At 37.4% G+C, this 21632-nt stretch overlaps 1 protein-coding gene across 1 annotated transcript in view; it reads left to right on the top strand.

The window, feature by feature from the left end:
- Positions 1 to 21632, top strand: part of HCN1 (hyperpolarization activated cyclic nucleotide gated potassium channel 1) — a 368418-nt gene that overhangs the window by 252265 nt on the left and 94521 nt on the right. Inside the window, exon 4 of the mRNA XM_019929239.3 lies at positions 3658 to 3876. Coding sequence (XP_019784798.1) covers positions 3658 to 3876 — 219 coding nt within the window. The remainder of the gene's footprint in view (positions 1 to 3657; positions 3877 to 21632) is intronic.

Raw genomic sequence — 21632 nt, 5'->3', positions numbered from 1 at the left:
CACGAACCCGTGTCCCCTGCATCAGCAGGCGGACTCTCAACCACTGTGCCACCAGGGAAGCCCTGAGGTTGGGTTTTTAAACCTTATCATGTTCTATTTTAATCTATAAATTTGATTTTAGAAAGCCCTATTAAAACAATGAACAAAAATATCCACAGAGATTCAATATATTTCTTAAATTTATGATAATTTAAGAGTTAATTTGACAAAGGCAGGGATGGCTTCATGGGTATGTGGTGTATGACCTGGCTGTTTCAAAGCGACCTACTTTGGGAAGGATCCTGTGCTTGGATTAAAGCTCTGCTACAGCCATCTTGAAATTCATAATAATGTTATCTTTGAATTTATGTTTTGTATGTGAAGTCCACTGGGACAACAAAGCATGAATATGAGCATCGGAGCTGCAAGGTGGCAGCTGTGCATACACAGGTCCAGGCCTGAGGGCACAGCAGGAAGTACAGAAGCCAAGCAACGGGCCAGGCAGCAAGGCACACATATGCACGCCTCAGCAGTCTGGGGTGCTATACGTCCCCAGTGTGGCCAAGCCGGAACTGGGCTCAGGTTAGCAGTGGCAAAGGCAGCAGCAGTGTGACATAGGAGGGGCTTCCCATGCCAGCAAGGATAGGGCCATGGTAAGGGCCACCTGCCTATCAGTCTCAGGAGCCCATCTCCAAAGAATCTACACAAATATTAAATCTCTCGCCTAAGTTCCAAGACAGAACCTGCAGAGCTCAAGCAATAAACTTTATCAATAAATTATTACAAAATAAAGGAGTTCACATGGCCATTGAAATAAAGGTTATCAGGGAGTTATTAAAATTCTTCAGTGTGAAATGTCCAGATCTGAAAAATCCTGCAACACTGCAAAGCAAATATACACAAGCCTAGAAATACGGATTACATTTACAGATCATCACATATAATGGAAAATAACACTATTTTCATATGAAATTTTAAATAAGCCAGTTATTAACAAGGAAGACAATTTTTAAATTAAATTTTCCTTGTAATTGAAAATATAGGGGCTTCCCTGGTGGCGCAGTGGTTGAGAGTCCGCCTGCCGATAAGGGGGACACGGGTTCGAGCCCCGGTCTGGGAAGATCCCACATGCCGCGGAGAGGCTGGGCCCGTGAGCCATGGCCACTGAGCGTGCGTGTCTGGAGCCTGTGCTCCGCAACGGGAGAGGCCACAGCAGTGAGAGGCCCGCGTACCGCAAAAAAAAAAAAAAAAAAAAAAAAAAAGAAAATACAGGAATAGAATACATAAACAGGCATTATGGATTATATAAAAATCATGAAACTACTTTTGGTTTCTTGTACGACCTGGGCAAGTTATAGGAAATGTCAGAGGAAATATTAAAATATCATTGCATACATTTACATTTAACATTAAATTCAGTATAAAAGCAGTGTAGGGCTTCCCTGGTGGCGCAGTGGTTGAGAATCTGCCTGCCAATGCAGGGGACACGAGTTCGAGCCCTGCTCTGGGAAGATCCCACATGCCGCGGAGCAACTGGGCCCGTGAGTCACAACTACTGAGCCTGCGCATCTGGAGCCTGTGCTCCGCAACAAGAGAGGCCGCGATAGTGAGAGGCACGCGCACCGCGATGAAGAGTGGCCCCCGCTTGCCACAACTAGAGAAAGCCCTTGCACAGAACGAAGACCCAACACAGCCAAAATAAATAAATAAATAAAAATAAAAGCAGTGTAAAGGTTCTTTGTTGTGATGGAATTGTTCTGTACGTTGACGGTGATGATGAATACAGGAACCTACACGTAATAGAATTGCATAAAACTAAATACACAAATGAGTACACATTTAGTGAAATATGAATGAGATCAGTGGATTGTATCCATGTCAATTTCCTGTTGTAACATTGCACTATAGTTTGCAAGATGTCACCATTCAGGGAAGCTGATGAAGGGTACATGAGATATTTCTCTATTATTTCTTACAATTTCCATGTTAATCTATAGTTATTTTAAAATAAAAACTGTAATTTAAAAAATCACATTCAGTTTCATGAATGTGATTTATATGAAGAGTTAATCCTAATTAAAAATTATTCCATGAGAATTATCAGCTCCAAATGTACTAAAATGTATACATTAAAATAATTTATCGGGGCTTCCCTGGTGGCGCAGTGGTTGAGAGTCCGCCTGCCGATGCAGGGGACACGGGTTCGTGCCCCGGTCTGGGAAGATCCCACATGCCGCGGAGCGGCTGGGCCCGTGAGCCAGGATCGCTGAGCCTGCGCGTCCGGAGCCTGTGCTCCGCAACGGGAGAGGCCACAACAGTGAGAGGCCCGCATACCGCAAAAAATAATAATAATAATAATAATTATTTATCAAAAATTTATCCTAATGTCCCAGGCTATAAAATACTCTTAATAGTTCCAGTAACAGTTGCATCAACAGAAAGATCTTCCTCAAAATTAAAAATGTATCAGAAATTATTTGTGATCTTACATTAGCCAAAAGCAACATGTCATTTTCAATTTTATCACTGAAGATGAAATTATTAATTGTATGAGTTTTGATGACCTAAGGAATGAATTTGGCAGAAAATTACGCCAGAAAAATTGTATGATCAATCAAGATATCACAGTAGTATAGTATTACTTGTATTTTATATAATTATGACAGCAATATTTCACTTTTTGAAATGTGTAAATTTGTGTTGTTACTCAACTAGCACTATTTTCCTAAGTTTTATAAGTAATAAAATATTTTAAGGAAAAGTCTTTATATATTATTATCTTTAACAGTATCCTTTTTCCCTACATTTTGCACTAAAGCGCTTCAGATTTTTATTTTGCACTGAGTCTCATAAATTATGTACATCCTGGACTAGGGAGTTTGAGACAAATTGATCAAAAAAGTCCTTTAAATTTTATCAGACACTATATAAAACATATTGAACAGCTTATTTTTGTAGAATTGAGCTTAGAATAAAGTTTTGAAATGACATCAGAAATTGCATCTAATAACTGATCTCTGAAGTCAGGTTTTTTTTCAGTGTCTGCCAAGATATTATTTTGCTTATGTTATTCTATTTTATTTTATTATTTTATAGAAAGCCAACAAGATTCATCCATCAACAACCCTGACATTTGAATTTCAATAAACATTACTCAGAGAAGGCTTCAAGGAAGTCTTTTCATTTATCAGATATGTATTTCCAAATTATTCATTTAAGACGTATAGGACTAGGGACTACACAAGTCTACCATTTGGACTTTCAAAATCTAACATCATGGTTTTGATAAAAATTCCTATACTTAGGCCTATCTGCTTCACATCTATCTGCAGCATTTCTCAGCTTGCAAATATATTGCTAGAGAATGACCAGATTTCCTGGAAACTTTAAAATGAGCTAATCAGCGTTCATTCATTATCCCAAAAGGAGTGTTTAGTTTTTAAAATAACACATCAAAAACTGACTAGGATTGTGTATTATAACAGTAGACTATTTCTATTTCATTTTTCTGGGTAAGCGTTGAAAAACATCGTCATGTGATTAGCTACTGGGGAGAAGTACCTGTGTAAATGCTCCATTACAAGAATGTTATAATGCTTCTGTGTACGGGTCATACTTTTTCATGGTTTTTCTTCTGCTATCCTAATGGTTCAGTCTACTTCCTCTTTTCTGTTGCAGAATGACTCTTGGGGAAAGCAGTATTCATACGCACTCTTCAAAGCGATGAGTCACATGCTGTGCATCGGGTACGGAGCCCAGGCCCCGGTGAGCATGTCTGACCTCTGGATCACCATGCTGAGCATGATCGTGGGAGCTACCTGCTACGCCATGTTTGTTGGCCATGCCACAGCTCTAATCCAGTCTTTGGATTCTTCAAGAAGGCAATATCAAGAGAAGGTAATTTGTTTTATCTCTAATACGTTCAATCAGCTAGTTTGTAAACTTAATTGTGTTCAGATAACTAAACTATGCCCTCTATCAAAACTACAATGAGATAAAATGTTTAAAGGAGGAAAACACAATCTGTTTCCATATTTTGAAGTGTCTTCAAGGTGGTCCTTGTAGCTTTTGTTTCCAATTTCTCTCTTAAATAATACATATTTTTTTTAAAAATCTGCATTTTCATTCACAGAAAAAAATAGTTACCTGTTTCAAAATGTATGAAACTAATTTAAGGTATTATCATTGTTCATGTTCTATAATTTTTCAACAGTTAAGATAATATAAAGACTTTTCTTATACAGTTAGAAAAATATGTTGTTAGCTGATTAAATGCAGACAGGCAGCCATTGCACGTCTCTCTGTGCCTCTCTGCATGTTACAATCATAATTTATATTAAGTCCATATGCATAGCTGAACATATGTTGCCCTTGTAGCTAGATAAGTCACCACACACCCTCTTTAAAATGCATATTAACAGCTGCTATCATACATTCACATGCACAATATGTTAATTTAAATGATTGGTGCTCTAAACTTTTCTCAAAAGAGAGACAAAAAGTAAATTCGTTCACTGATTTATTCATCGGATTTTTTTAATATGCTGAATTACTTTGGTTGGGACTAGACCTTGGATAATCAGCCAGTACTTATATTCTTCACCAAATATCAGTAACTTTCTGACAGATAAGAATGTGGGGGTTTTTTTGTTGTTTTTTTGTTTTGGTTTGGTTTGGTTTGATTTGGGGGTTTTTTTTGCGGTACGCGGACCTCTCCCTGTTGTGGCCTCTCCCGTTGCGGAGCCCAGGCTCCGGACGCGCAGGCTCAGCGGCCTTGGCTCACAGGCCCAGCCGCTCCACGGCATGTGGGATCCTTCCAGACCGGGGCACGAACCTGTGTCTCCTGCATCAGCAAGCGGACTCTCAACCACTGCGCCACCAAGGAAGCCCAATAAGAATGTTTTATAACTGAAGGAAGACTTTCTAATGTGGGAGCTCTGTTGAACATGACAGAATATATAATATGCACCTTGCCAAAGAACATATCTGAAAGTAATGGTTAAAATAGTTCTAGAATACGTCTCTTGGTGAGTGATAACAGCTTAGACTCATAATTACTCACAAAACAGCCAAAGATCTTTCATTTGTGGCTTTATTTACAGAAGTGTTCAACACTTTAGTCACACAATAGGAAAAAAGGGAACCTAGATACTTTATTTCCCTTGAATTTAATTACGCTGCCACCAACTATTACAGTGAGCAAGCTGATGTTTTTTTACTGAAGTAATGAAAAGATGAACCACCAAAATAGCTTCAAAGTTCATTTTAAAATAAAGCCTCCAATTAAACTGCAAAGAACAAAGCACATAGTAAGGGGAAAGAAACTTCATACAATGGTGATTTTTAGTAAAAATTATATGCTCAATAGAATTTGGGCTAAATTTATGGGGATTTGAGATAAGACTACATATATGTTTCTGTTACACTATTTCTTTTTCCCTTTCAGTGGATATTGCTTTTCATAAAAATGCTCTTTCCCACTTCCTTTTTGCCTACATCATTGCTACATATTTTCTTAAAAATAAACAAATCTTGGGCTTCCCTGGTAGTGCAGTGGTTGAAAGTCCGCCTGCCGATGCAGGGGACACGGGTTCGTGCCCCGGTCCGGGAAGATCCCACATGCCGCGGAGCGGCTGGGCCCGTGAGCCATGGCCGCTGAGCCTGCGCGTCCGGAGCCTGTGCTCCGCAACGGGAGAGGCCGCAACAGTGAGAGGCCCACGTAACGCTAAAAAAAGTAAAAAATAAAATAAAATAAAATAAACACATCTTTAATTTCTAGGACTGCGTTTATTAGCATTGTATTGCCTATTAAGTCAATTCACCATTTTTATGTTCTTAGACCTGCTCTATAAGCCACGTTTAACTTGGCAACCCAATTTATTCAACTATGTAGTCATAAACATTTACATGCAAATATGTTATGATGTTCTTCATAATTCAAGTCATCAAATTCTTGATCTTACAAGTGCTTAATAGAGGGCAAGGATACTGGGGTAACTTCTTGTTACTTTCTGACATTTGAAGCAATTTAGTCAGGAATAGCTGATTAAAGAAATATAATTTTTTTTGGTCTTCAAACCAAGATCTGTCAAGAAGTTTGGTTCTAGAATACCGTTCCCATTTTCTACTCAGCATAATTTAGGTCTTAAAGACATTGTGTTACTTTTTTAAATGTATACTTTTATGAACAATAAATGTCTTATTTTCAATTCAGTCTTATAGAATTGTTCTGCATAATGTATGATTGGCTTGCAGCTTCCTTTGTGATTTGGCCACTTTGGGTTTTTTTTTAGATAAAATACTCATAACACAGAATTCACCAGTAACTGTTTTAAAGTGTACAGTTCAATGGCGTTCAGTCCATTCATAATGTTGTGCAACCAGCACCACTATCTAGTTGTAAGACACTTTCATCCTTTAAGCATTAAGCAGTCACTCCCCATTTTCCCCTCCCCCACCCCAAGGCAACTACTAGTCTGCTTTCTTTCTATTGATTTCCCTATTCTATATATTTCATATAAATACAATCATATAATATGTGACCTTTTAAAATATTTTTGCGGCTCATCCAGTTTGTATCATGTATCAGTGCTTCATTCCTTTTTACGGCTGATTAATGTTCCATTAATTAGTTAATTAATGTTTTGTTTATCCATTTATGAGTTGATGGATTTTGAGTTGTTTCTACCTTTGGCTACTGTGAATAGTGCTGCTGTTAACATTCGTGTACAAGTATTTATTTGAGTACCTATTTTCATTCCTTTAGGTGTATACCTAGGAGTGGAATTGCTGAGTCATATAATAATTCTAGGTTTAACTTTTTGAGGAACTGATTAATTATTTTTGTAGTTAGTATTTGTCTTTAGGTATTGGAACCATCTGCCATGGGTGTCTGCAAAATTAACAGTGATACTACTTTCACTGCTATGTATCCAGTAACATATTTTTGATGCAAAAGAAGTGAGCTGTAACCAATAGCTATTATAGTAGCCTTTCAGAATGTGTTGGTCTTCAACCACCTAATCCGGCTCCAGAATTCATTCCTCTCCATCACTTACCATATTCTTTGTCTCAGGTGAACATATTTTTAAGTCTAGTCTGCTACAAGTCACCTAGCCCACTATTTTACTTTGGAATCTCAGAGTCATTTAATTCTTCCTTCCCAGGGAACATCTCTTCAATCTGGATCCCCCAAGTTTAAGTAGTTCTATCATCCCGAGCAGTAGAATAAGGTTCTCTGATTACGAGATCCTAATCTACACAATATACCAGTGCTGCTAATCTGACAGGGTTATAGTGTCGATCATCCTCATTGTTATTACTTTCTCTCTTGACCAAAACAATGTGTGATGATCTTTATATTGTCACATTGCAGGTTAAACTTGGACTTGAAGCACATAGTATGCTGCTCATTTCATGAGCTATCATATTTTGTATTCTTTTACATTTCAGACAGCTCTGTTTCCCCCTTCTCTTAGGTATAGACTTTATGGTGTAAAATGCATAGTATTTAAAATGTGCCTCCCCTGATGCTCTGCTCTGGATTACCAGCAGTCTGCATACTTTCTGTTACTGGTTACTGAACAAGCTCAACTTTGAAATATCCAAACACAGTGGTTTTGTTTTGTTTTGTTATTTTTATCTCCAGTTACTGTTTTTATTTAGTGAGGTTCATCTTTCCTGGGCAAATTAAATCTTTCCGCATCCCCACCCAGGACTTTGTGGGGCTGGAAGAGCCAGGAGTGAGAAAGCTGGGCTTGCCCTGTAGGCTCACTTCTCTCTTCTATTATAAGCCTACTAGGAGCTGCTGTTATGTCTTCTCATCAAGGTGGAAGATAGCAGTGAGGAGGAAAGGGAAGGGAAGAGGCAATTTGGATGCACGTGCTAGAGCTGTTAAACTAGTGTCCCTGGGTGGGTCTGGCAGATAAGTAAAACTGGCACTTTCTTTGAGAGATCCTTTGGGCATTTTAGGTGAGCCCCACTGAGTCCCTGCACTTCCCTAGAAGAGGCCCTGAGAATTTGGCAGTCATCTGCAGCCTCTTTCTGCTGAGGGCTCCTTGCTCTGCCAGTGGGCACTCTTGGACGGGACTGAAGATGTAATGCTGGCCCTCCTATATCACTCAGGTCTGGTCCACAGAGAAGCCCTCATGCATCCCTCTCTTAGCCCATCTCTCAGCACTGCTGCCTCCTCCACCAAAGCAATGAGGAGCCTGTGTCTAGCCTTCTTCAGTTCCTTGGCAGGAGTCAGGCCCCAGTGTCCACAGGCTATTTACATGTTTTTGGAGGTGATCAGACCCCAGACTCACGTCTCTCAACTAGTGAACTTACTTCAAAAATCCCCAAGTGATTTTCTTGAAGCTCCCCCAACAGGTCAAGTGTTAGAAGATAGCCTCCCCTGTCCCAAAGCAGGCTGGGAAAGGGACTTAGAGAAGAGCAATCATTCTCCTCAAAGAAATCGGTTCCCCATCGTCAGGAAAATTCTCACTCTACTCTCTGACCTCTGTAGACCTGCAGAAGTCTTGATCCTTGGATCATCGTTTACAATTGTAAATCCATGTAGGAGAAGGAGCCTCAGAATATCTGTCAGGTATTCTGATATCGCAGATGAGCAGTTCAGTGAACATGAGGAAGGAAGAGTAAGTCCTAGTCTAGCAGCTTTTTAGACCTTTTTTTAAATCTCAGCTCTTCTCAAAGCCTCTTCCACAGATAATGGAAATAAATCATAAACATACACATATGTATACATATATACTACACATGTATATATATGGTTTATTGTTGAATTACGTATATAATTGTTTCCTGGTCAACTGAGTTTGGAAATGTTGATTGAAACAATGAATTGAAAAGGTTTTTTGCTATAAGTTTGTGTGCCCTGAGCATTGAACATTTTGTCTCTTCCCTCTATGCCAAACCCCCACGTATTTTTTTTTTTTTTTGCGGTACGTGGGCCTCTCACTGTTGTGGCCTCTCCCGTTGCGGAGTACAGGCTCCAGAAGCGCAGGCTCAGCGGCCATGGCTCATGGGCCTAGCCGCTCCACGGCATGTCGGATCCTCCCAGACCGGGTCACAAACATCCCTGCATCGGCAGGCGGACTCTCAACCACTGCGCCACCAGGGAAGCCCCCCTCCCATGTATTTTAAGTGATTAATGTACACTTTGGGAAACACCTATCTAGACATACTGCTCACAGTGACCATTCCTTTTTTTTAAACTGACCTTGGGTAGTTACCAACTTCTCTAGATATATCCACAGTTCATCTAGTCTTGAAATGAAACTGCTTTAGATCACTGTGTCTTTATACTGTTGTATCTTAGTCCTTACACTTGGGCACCCCTGGGAAGCCTACTATTATATCTAAACTTGACACTCTCTTTCCTGTCAAATAATTATAGTAATAGCAGCTTTTAGGTGTGCAATTTTCCTTCTGTAATAAGCAAGAATTTTAACACAGAACACATTATGAATTTAGAGTAAGAAGTTTTCAACTCACCTTGGTGTATCTGATGTACATGAATGATTTTTAGTGTGAAATTTGAACATGACAAATATTTAATTGTATGAGGAAATTATCAAATTGAAATAACTTTATACACTGAATAGCTTCTGAATCCAGGAAGCAGAGTGTATATAAACCTAAGGCAGGTGCAGGAATGATTTGTTTAAATAGACTGTGCTTTCTAGTGATAGAGCACAAGGCAGTGAGCCAGTGCTGCCCTGGGCTTCAAATATTGATTATGTTGCCTAAAATTGTAAAAACTACTGATTCTTCATTTAATAATGATAAGAAATTGAAATTCTAGATTTATCCAAATGGACAAAATTTTATCATGTTTGCAAGTGTTTATATGATGTCCATTAAAATCCCTTTGGAATAAGGAGGTACAGTTTATGTAAGTAGTCTCTCAACCATACAGGTGAGTTATATGTAATCCTGCATGAACCATATTGAATTATACAATTTTATGTAATCATATGAAAAACACTATATCCTAAACCAAGTCAGTTCAGACAAATATTATTTCCTTGGTTTTAATTCATAATCCATAGATACTTATTCTTTCCTTGTAAATGAAGGACTATAGTCAGGACTGCCACATAAATTTCATATTCCCCAGAAATATTTTTAATCAGTCTAATCTTCCAAATTTGTATAAGGCAAGGTTATGACCAGAGACAAAAGGCTGGACACTAAGACCTGCTCTCATTTTCAAGCTACTTAAATCTCATTTGCAAGAAAGCAAATTTCAGGTCATTTAAAATAAAGTGATTATGGATAATATATATACTTTCATGGTAATATGCCCTTCAAAAAGAATTTGGTTGGAGGAGGAATGATGCCAAACCAACTTTTAAACTCTTATGGATCTCACGGCCAAATCTCTCTTCCAGCCACATAATTATTGTTCTCGCAACAAACCAAATGATTCTGACCTGCCTCCAGAACCTTTCATCCTCCCTCCTTACATACTTTAATCCCTTTTAGTGTTTACACAGGTTCTGCCCTTCCCTTTGGAAGACTGTGACACCTTCCCTGATTATCCCAAGCTATAATAATCTGTTTATTGTGTACATTCTATATGTTCAGAGGGAATATAACACCATGATGGGAAGACCTGTGTCTTTGTAATTGTGTATTTCAGCCACACACATAGAAGCCTCAGTGCTGCGATGCTCAGAGGGGACAGTGAGGATTAAGAATATTTGCAGGTGTCCAAACTTTTTTTTTTTTTTTTTTTGCTGTACGCGGGCCTCTCACCGTTGTGGCCTCTCCCGTTGCGGAGCACAGGCTCCGGACGCGCAGGCTCAGCGGCCATGGCTCACGGGCCCAGCCGCTCCACGGCATGTGGGATCTTCCCGGACCGCGGCAGACTCTCAACCACTGCGCCACCAGGGAAGCCCACTGAGTGCATTCTTAGTGGGAAGAGGTGGCTCTAAAATCAATGTGCATTCAGCAAAATGTTTCATGGGTTTTCTTCATTATTAGTAAATGCCTTCTTCCTTCCTTTACAAATGAGAATGCCATAAGCAAAACTCCCACATGGTTCCTTAATTAGTTGGAAAGATTTCCAATTCGGCTATACTATATACTTTTGCTTCCCAGGAGCTGAACTTTACATACTCTGGTATGTTAAACTGGTAGTACTGCCAAACATTCTCAGGCCAGGGCAACCCTCAGACTGGGAATATCTGGGAGATTTTCTCATAGAAAAATAGCAGTGCCATAACCCTTGGGTTAGCTTCATGTGGCCACTTGGGCTGCTAACAAATTGGGCTCCTGGCAGAATAATACTTTATGTGATCAGCTGGGAAAAGTGTTAGTACATTAACTGAGTACTGTTATAGAGATAGGTACAAGTAAAGATAGAGAGCTTGAGGCTGTTAATTTAACCAAGGAGAAAAACAGAATTTTGCCTATTGTAAATCTCTTTTACTAATGATTTTCAATCTTTGTATTTTAATATATCCCAGTGGTATCCCTTTCACTCGGTGATACTTTCCGTACCAAAACTCAGTGGTATATGCTGAAATTTCCTGCGTCTTTGTTGTGGGTATTCATGGTTTCAGGACTGTATGAGTTGCTAAAGATTTGTCCTCACCAATCCTTCTTTAGTTCTTTGCAGTTTACATTTATCATTGACGGCACATCTGATACCTGTTTCTAATGGCTCTAAAGTAGAGTTGTATTTTCTACTATTTTCTTTTATTGGTTGATGTATGGACATAATTTTTTAGAAATGTTTGAATTTTCATTTGAATGTCCTCCTTGAAGTTCTTTTTCAAGTGATTTGCTGTATTGTATTTGTGTCCCTTATATGTCATAAGACATAAATACACTATTAAGCACTTTTACAGGGCAAAGCTTGTCACCAGGGATCCACTAATCTGACAAAAACCCGCAATGGACAAGAACCACTTCATGTACTTGAATTTGTTTAGTTAGATCACTGGGATCCATTGGAAATGGACCTTGAAGAATGTAGAGGAAATCAACAGGCAGAGATGATCACCACTGGAGAAATGCCCCAGAAAAGAGCCCTAATTGTGAGAAGATTCTTGGCTGACAGGAACAAAATGTGCAAAGGCCCAGAGGTGGCCATGTGTGGGGAATATTGAATTGTCTAGTTTGAGTGAAGTGAAAACTACCTTGCTGGGCAAAGTGTGAAGTTAGTTTAGGTTATGGTCTACCTAAGAATAGTTTTCAATGCTGGAGGGATGAGACTGTGCGTTGGGAAAAGGATAACCCTTGCAAAATTTTAGCAATGGGAGGTAGTCATTGAAATTGTCTTTTAAGAAAGTAAATCATAGTCGTGCATGAAATATGGTGTACTCCTAACCTAGATTGTAAGGGTCCAAAAGCAAATAGATCACTTCATAAATGCTTACTGATAGAATCATTAGCACAAATATATTAACAGAACAAGAATGCCAGCCTTTTAAGTAGATAGGGACACTCTGATCAATAAAACTGCTGGAAACAACAGTCTTTTATAAAGAAGTAGGATCCGAATAGTCTTTGGGGTTAAGATGTCATGTGAGTTGAGTCTCAAGTAATCCACTTTTTATCCATTTGATGTGTATTTATTGAATGCTTACTACGTGTCAGGCCTGGTACAGGATGCTACGCATACAAAGTGAGCAAACAGATATGGTACCTTCTCTCATGATGATTCCTGTAGTACAGTAGGGGTGAGGGAGGGGCATGACACAGTAACAAGGTTCACAGAAAGCAATAAATTATAAAAATTTTAAAGTGCTAAGAAGGGAAATGTGAAGGTCTGCTAAGAGATTTTTAGTCTCTGACTTGATTCATATGGGATGTGGTGGGAGTGGGAGAGAAGAAAAATTGATATTTAGGAAGAGACCTGAAGAATGAATAGAGGTAAGATAGTGAAGTAAACAGCATGGGAAAAAGCACTGAGTGTGAAAAAGCTTGCCGTGATTCAGGAACAGACAAAAGGAACGTGTGACCAGAGCACAGAGATAAGCGAAATGGCTCTGGATGAGACTGGAGAGACTGACATGGGTCAGGGTGGACGGCACCTCACAGGCCTACTTAGCCATGTTGTATTTTAGCCTAAATGCTATGAGAGTCTAGTAAGAATTTGAAGCCGAAGAGTGGTACAATTAGATTAGATTTTTTTAAAAGACTGTTCAGTCAACAGTGTGCCTAATAGATTAAAGTATAGCAAAGATAGCCTAGGACTCCTTGTCATTACGTAAAGGGGCCAGCGCTAGGATTGGTGGAAATATTAAATTGGGTGGAAATATGAAGCAGGCCATTCCACATTGAATAAATAGTACTCAGGGCAAATGCTGAGTTGCTATAAGAAGAAGATCCAACAAGTCAGTGCCCTAAAGAACTGCATAATTTTGCTAATAAACTCTGCGTGATGAGAGGCCAGGTCAGTGGGATGACACTGCTCCAGGTGGTCATTTTCAGAACAGATTCTTCCAAGTTGTTCCTCTATTATCACCTGGAACCATATTTTCTAACATTTTATATGAATTATCATTACCTGGAGAGCCTGTTGAAGCAGATTTGTGGACCCCACTTCCAGAGTTTCTGATTCATTAGGCCTAGGGTAGGGCCTGAGAATTTTTATTTCCAACAATATCTCAGGTGCTGCTACTGGTCCAGAGACCACCTTTTGAGAACCACTTCCCTAGGGTATTGTTCTTGTCTGCACGTTTGAAGCTATGCTTCAGACATGTCTGCCTTCTAGCTCATGACAAGAGGAAGGAGAGAGATACACATCACTTCTACTCACATTCCATTGATGAGAACTTACCTATACCTGTTGATACTCAAGGAGGCTGAGAAATTTAGTCTAGCTGGGCAACTTTGTGACCAACTAACTAGCAACTCTATACAATATAGAAGAGACAGAGAATGGATTTGGTATAAAACTGGTGGCCTCTGCCACAGATACTAGAATGAAAATGAGTCAGGAAAATGCTTGGGATTTTCTAGGAAGCATACATTTTGGATGGGTTATAGCATACTTGAAAAACAATAGTAGATACAAGACCTAAAGCCATTTGTACTGGTTTGGTAAGTAATGGAGAGCCATTGAGATTTTGAATATGTCCTGACTCTGCAAGAAGAAAGATGATAGAGAATGGGGAGATATATGGAACAAGAGATGATAGAATAAAATGGAAGAAAGGATTTATGTCTTCCATTAAGCCATCTGTTAGTAAAATTGAAATGGGTTATCTAGAATGCTTCTAATGCACTGTGTCTTATCTACCAGGGGTAATGAAGTGTCCTTAAATAAAACATTAGTGAGATGTATATTCTTTATTAAAAAAGATATTACTGTTAAAAAAATCTATTATATCAAAATCTTAGGTACCAATAATTTTATCTTCCCTTGCTTTTCAGTTGTGATCTGATCATACTGAATCACCACTGTGGATTTTTTTCTGTCATTTTCAATGAAAAACAATTCATATAAAACAGAATTACACCAGATGTGTCATAAAATAGCATTCACTATTCACTATCTGAAGTAGGATTTTTTTTTCTGAAGATTATATGAAATGAAATAAGAACTCATGAATTTAGAACTGAGTATATTGATAGTCTGAACTTGAAATACAAATTTAGAACTTTGATATACAAATGAAGCAAGTATAAACCTCTGTGATGCAAAATATTTTCAACTTTTTTTGGACTATAGCAATATTTTACTTAAACAATATTTTACTTAAATGCAATATTTAACAATAACAAAATACAATATGATTATTGTGTTTATTATTATCCTATTGGTAACAATAACAAAATAACAATAACACAAATTTAATTAAAGTGTACCTTCTTTTATCAATTGAATATATAATGATAGGATAATGACCATTATCAGGTGATAATTTGACATAATGTAATTCAGATGATAGTATAAGATAGATGATTATATTCCACATTCGCTACTTAAGCTTTGCCAAGTGAAATTATCTTAGAATAGTATACTCATTTTAAAAGATTTCTTGCTGTCCCCCTACTTTCACCTACTTTCACCAAGTTATTATTAAAATTAATGAACTAAAATTTTGAAAGTTATTCAAGCAGTTGGGGAAAAGCCACTATTGAAATACCTAGCATTAGTATATTTAATGAAAAGTGATCTTCAACTTTAGTATTATAGTCCAAGATGTCTAATAAATGATGAAAATAGATTATTTCAACTTTTTCCCCAACGAGAACATAAAGTACTGAGTTTCATTTTAATGTTATGATTTCTTCTTTTATTTCCTGGTAGTGGGCTGATCATTAGAGCACCAAATTTTTTTTCAGTTATTAACGGAACTATCTCACTTACTTGGAGCTCAAGTTGCTAGTAATCATGACTTCCTGTATTAAGCTCCACACCTGAATTTAGTGGAAAAGCAACACCTTAGAAGTAGATGCAGAGCTGCTAAAGGTAGGTGCATAGAGAGGAATGGGGGAAAGAATCTATAAGCAAGAGCAGGAACAGGAAAATGATAAAAACCATGTACAGCAACTAAGCCAGCCCTGTGGCACAATGCAGTGTAAGACCGCACCTTGCCTCTCTGTGAGGGTAGCTTTCAACTGGTTTAGATCAGGCTCTGGCTGGAGGACTCCCATCCCGCATCTGGGCTCCACCAAATTTTGATCAATTTATAAAATGTGTATTACAAAGAGAGTTCCCTCTGTTTGGCTGGCATCTGGCAGGCAGATTGTAAAGCTCAGCTGGTTCTACAGACATGAGAATTTGGGGTCACAGGTGCTATTAGAGGTGAGGAAGTTCCAAATCACGCAATGGCAGTGCCCAGAAAATAAGGCACAGTTTATGCTGCTCCCAACAGCCATGAACATCCTCAGACAGCCACATGGGACACAAGGGGAAGAAGGTAATTGTGGAATTTTGTTTTCCAGTTTGCCCAACCTTACTTTTTATTTTTAATTGTATTTGCCATTTAATTCCTCCAGATTTTTCAGCCAAAATCTTTAGTACTTAAAAACAAACCAGGGACTTCCCTAGTGGTGCAGTGGTTAAGAATCCGCCTGCCAGTGCAGGTGACATGGGTTTGAGCCCTGACCCAGGAAGATCCCACATGCCACAGAGCAACTAAGCCCGTGTGCCACAACTACTGAGCCTGTGCTCTAGAGCCCGTGAGCCACAACTACTGAGCCTGCATGCCTAAAGCCCATGCTCTGCAACAAGAGAAGCCACTGCAATGAGAAGCCCGCTCACCACAACGAAGAGTAGCCCCCGCTCGATGCAACTAGAGAAAGCCTGCGCACAGCAACAAAGACCCAACACAGCCAAAAATAAATAAATACATTTAAAAAAACCCAAATCAGAAATTCTACAAACAAACAAACAGAAAAACACCTGAAGACACTTTTTTAAAGGCGGCAAACATTGCTTAAAATGTCAGGAAAATTTACAATTGATATGAAGAATGATTATTCTGAAATATGTTTAAATGTTTTTAAAGGGTAAAGGGGTAAAAGCCTGAATTGTCTGGAAGTTTTCTTTATTGGAACATTGTTCCCTGATTGAATGACTCATTCTTCCCATCTTCTTGGCAATAATATTTTAGTGTTCTAGTCATACAAGCTCCAGGAAGTTGTATGTTGGAGAAATCACAAAATTTAAGAAATTAGATTTACAAATCAATTCTCTCTTCTTTTTAGAAATAAGTCAGATGACTAGATTCCAAACTTTAAAACATTAATAAAGTATTTATGCAGTCACAGTGATAATCCCTTCTATTAGCAATATGAAAAATCTAGCATAAAGAATGCTATATCACCATATTTTATAAACATATTATAAAATAACATGCCCTTTTCATCTCGGATTTAGATATTAATAGCTGGAAGCTGAATCTACACAATTCTAAAGAATCATAACAAAGAAAATAGTATTCTGAGAATGAGTGTACAATGGGGCTCATCAGTGTTACAACATATCTATAAGGAGTTTTAAAAAATTAATAAACCGAAACCTTAATTAAATAGAGTTGGGAGACCAGAGGTGGTACCTCTGACACCCCACAGCAGTAACAGAGTCCAACAGGAAGAAGAAAGACTACTCTTCTTTCCTGGGAAGGTCTCAGCCATGAAAAGCATGGACTTTTTGTTTAGCCCTCATGACTTCCTCTTCCCCTCTATAAAAGCCTTCTCCTCCCCTTGCTGTGCAGGGGCTTGCACGTGGCTTGCCCTGGTTGCAGACCCCAAATTGCAATTCTCTGCTGATCCTGAATATACCCATCTTTCCTGGAGAAATACCTGGCAGTCTATTTATTTCTGATCAACAGGACATATCTGCATTTTTAAATCGCTAGATTATCATCCAGATCGTTAATACTATCTAGACAACATTAACATAAACATTTTCTTAGCTTAAAAGCTGTTTAGTAAAGTTCTTTGGTTTTAACTGGAAAGAAGGAAGATTTTCCTATTTAGATATCTTTATTATGATTTTACTCTCAATCAGTTCACATTTTAGAGATAAGGTTGAGATCCAGAGAGGTTAAATTACATTTCACATTCACACATCTAACTAGCAGAGTGGCAAATGGACAAAACATCATTCTTATTTTTCAATCCACTGTGCTTTGGAGGGGTGCATAGGTAACTAAAGAGGATAAAATTTTCAGAAGCACTTTGCAGGACAGCCTTTGCGCTTTTCTTTCAACCTCCAAAAACAGACCATAACATCCAAAGACAACCATACTGTGAGCTGAAATTACTATTCTAAGATTGTAGCATTTATATAAACAATTTTTTTGAAAAAGGCAGAGATGCTTAGGTCAAACATTTGATAAGCAGATTAATTACATTCTTCCTTGGTTGAGCCCTTGTGTTTGGTGAACTAGAGTGTAAGTGGGCATTGTATCAAGATATAAATAACTTTTCACTTAAAAAAATTATTTTGCCAGTGCAGTCAGCTTTATAAACAGTGAATTTACACTTTAGAAAATCAATTTTGTGGTTTTTATTGACGATAAAATAGTATCCCACAGATTTCATATGTTCCAAAGTTTTTCTTTGGCCCAATTTGATGTAATATACACATTCAGATGCCTATGAGGGTTATTAATATCTTATTACATTTGTCAATAAAATTTATACACAAACCTTGCATTTATCTAAAAGAAGACGTACTTGGCATTACAAGCAGCTTTACAAAAACCCTAAGTGCTATATAGAGATTAAAAAGGGAAACAGTGCATCATTAGAATCTCCCAACAAACCTGTAGAGCAGTTACTTTTTTAATGGTTGGAGAAACGGTGGTAGAAATGGATTACAAAACTTATCTCAGGACACAGAGCATTTCACTGTTTTAGAATATAAATTAATGTCAGTTCCACGGGGTTTGCTAGCAACTTAGTACATGATTCTCAGATATTGTATAAGCTGATTTCTTTTCTGGCTAAGTCTATGGAAATATTACTGTAGTTAGTATTTTATTATTTTATATTTTACTATTAAAGTGTTGCTAAAATATTAAGTATTTTGACATTAGCTGGAAATAATCCATTATTTTAAATGAGTGAAAATTAATAGTTTTTTTTTTTTAAATTTCCTCATGGAATTTGAAACTTAGTTGTAGATTTTGAAATTATGTACTCATGTTTTAAAATACTAATGGTTTGTTTTTCCAGGAAAATTAGTCCAAAATTTTACAATAATTTAAAAGAAGACATAGTGACATTAGACATACAAAAGGTATCATGGCATAGTAATCTGTAACAAATTACTAGAATTTTTGAGTGATAATGTTGGCCCTGACATTTCCACAGTGATAGAAAGGCCACCCTATGATCTATTGTTTCTGTAGAAATTTATCTGAAATTCTTACATTATAGATTAGATTCCTGTGAGTTCTAAAATTTTCTTTTAAGATTTTTCAGAAAAAAATATTAAATTATCTTCAAAGGTATCGTTTTATGAGGAATGTACCTTATTAATAAGCTATCTTATTTTTTGCATCTTAATAATCCTACACTTGTTAAGATTCTTATATAAACTAATTTTAAGAAATTGTGTAAGGAATCTCACTTTGTTCCCTTGGAAAGAGCTTTGCAACATCATAACAATTCTTTCCTAAAGGAAACACTGTATGATTCAGTGTAGCTGAAGATAACTGCTAATAATTACTGTGCTCACAGCACACTTATCTTGACTGTGCCATTTTCTCTAGAAAAGAAATAACATTTAATAGTTTCTAGTTTTACAAAGAGTAAGGAAATTAACCTCAATTTGAACAAGCAAAAGGATGTCTTAATCTCTTAGTCCCAGATATCTTCCTGTGTTGTTTTTTTGTTGTTTTTTTTTTTGCGATACGCGGGCCTCTCACCGTTGTGGCCTCTCCCATTGCGGAGCACAGGCTCTGGACGCGCAGGCTCAGTGGCCGTGGCTCACAGGCCCAGCCGCTCCGTGGCATGTGGGATCTTCCCGGACCGGGGCACGAACCCGTGTCCCCTGCATTGGCAGGCAGACTCTCAACCACTACGCCACCAGGGAAGCCCTGTGTTGTAAATAACAAAAAGATTTCCTTACGATCATCTGACTCCAAAATATAATATTAATATATCTGTAGTATGTAAAAGGAGGTACCGGTCTTGCAAGGCCACACGATGTACAAGGAACTCGTAAGTGTCTTACCAGGCATTAGAGCCATGAAATATTACACTCTTTAGTTTTTCCTTTTGTGTGTGTGGTAAAACATACATAACATAAAGTTGACCATTTTAACCATATTTTTCTATTCACGTGTTATAAACATATTTAATAATCCAGGACTCAGCAATTTAGAACGTTAATGTCTTCATAATATCACCCCCAATGTAACTTAATTTCTTCCAGAATGTCTTCTTGGCATGTCCTAGATGTCCATAATATTTGCAGAAAATAATGAATTCATACACCTCAACTTGTTTGAGTTCTTTTTCACTTGATAATATATCTATATATATTTCCATATATGTCCTTTTAAAATTTTTTTATTTTATTTTTTCTTTTTTTAATACTTTACTTTTTGATTTTTTAAATTTACGGAGTAATAGTCAGCAATAAAAAGAGATAGACTATTGATTCATGCAATAACATGTGTGAATCTCAAAGACATTATGCTGAGTAAAAGAGCCAGACTTAAAATTTTTTATTCCATCGTCATAACCCTTAACATGAGATCTACCCTCTTCACAAATGTTTAAGTATACAAAATATTGTTGACTATAGATACAATGTTGTACAGCAGATCTCTAGAGCTTATTCATCTAGTTTAACTGAAACTTTATGCCTATGGATTAGTAACTTCCCTTTTCCTCCTCCCTTCAGCCCCTGGAAACCACCTTTCTTTTCTCTGATTCTGTGAATTTGATTATTTTATATGCTTCATAAAACCGGAATCATGGAGTTTTTGTCTTTCTGTGACTAGCTTGTTTAACTTAGCATTATGTCTTAAAGATTCATCCATGTTCTAGCATATTTCAGAATTTCCTTTTTTAAGGCTGAATAATGTTCCATTGTATGCATATACCGCATTTTTATATCATCCATCTGTTAAGGGACATTCATGCTGTTTCCATCTCTTGGCTATTGTGAATAGTGATACAATAATATAGAAGAGCTAATATCTCTTCCAAATCTCGATTTCAGTCCTTTCAGATAAATACCCAGAAGTGGGATTGCTGGATCATATGGTAGTTTTACTTTTAAATTTTTGAAGAACTTCCATATTGTTTTCCATAGGGGCTGCACCGTTTTGAATTAACACCAACAGGATGCAAGTGTTCTAATTTATCCACTCTTTTGGTTTTTGTTTTGCTTTGTTTTTGATAATAGCCATCCTAACAGGTGTGAGGTGATATCTCATTGAGATTTTGATTTGCATTTCCCTGGTGATTAGTGACTTCAAACAGTTTCTCATATACCTCTTGGCCATTTGTATTTCTTCTTTGGAGAATTGTCTATTCAAGCCCTTAGCCCATTTTTCAACTGAATTATTAGGTTTTTTGTTTGGTTTGTGTGTGTGTGTGGCGGGGTGGGGGGTGGTTGTTGTTTTGTTTTGTTTACTATTGAGTTGTAGGAGTCCCTTGTAAATCTACCTCACTCCTTTTTTTATTAATCGTGGTATGCAACCATCGCCACTGTACATTTCCAGGAAGTTTTAATCATCCCAAACAGAAGCTCTATACCCATTAAACAATAACTCCCATCCTTCCTTTTTATTTTTACTATTAACTTTTAGATTCAGTTATACTTCTGCTTGCTATCAAGTAGTAGCTGAATAAATTAGTAGATATATCAATAAAAAAATGGAACCTAAGATTGTGTTTTATAGTGCCTTAAGGTGCTACCCAACATCCTTGTTATGCTTTGCAGGGCAATATTTGTTAGTCTAAGCTTTCTTCATAGATCTTATATAGATTTATGGTAATCATGATTTTTTTATTTTATTTCCTTGAGAAGGCAAGTAAAAATATAGGGACTTTTTATAAGATATTCATGGCAACAAAGAAATACCATGTTACTGTGGATTAATTATAAAGATAAAAGTCTATTTATTTTTGTTATAATATAATTTTAGACTTTATCCAGGAGATTGTTTCATTTCTAACCAAAATGTAAGGCTATTTTGATTAATCCATCTTTGACTATT

The sequence above is a fragment of the Tursiops truncatus genome, chromosome 3, assembly GCF_011762595.2.
Source record: "Tursiops truncatus isolate mTurTru1 chromosome 3, mTurTru1.mat.Y, whole genome shotgun sequence".
Classification (NCBI taxonomy): Eukaryota; Metazoa; Chordata; class Mammalia; order Artiodactyla; family Delphinidae; genus Tursiops; species Tursiops truncatus.
The sequence above is the reverse complement of the archived record's forward strand: the minus strand, read 5'-3'. Positions and strand labels throughout refer to the sequence as shown.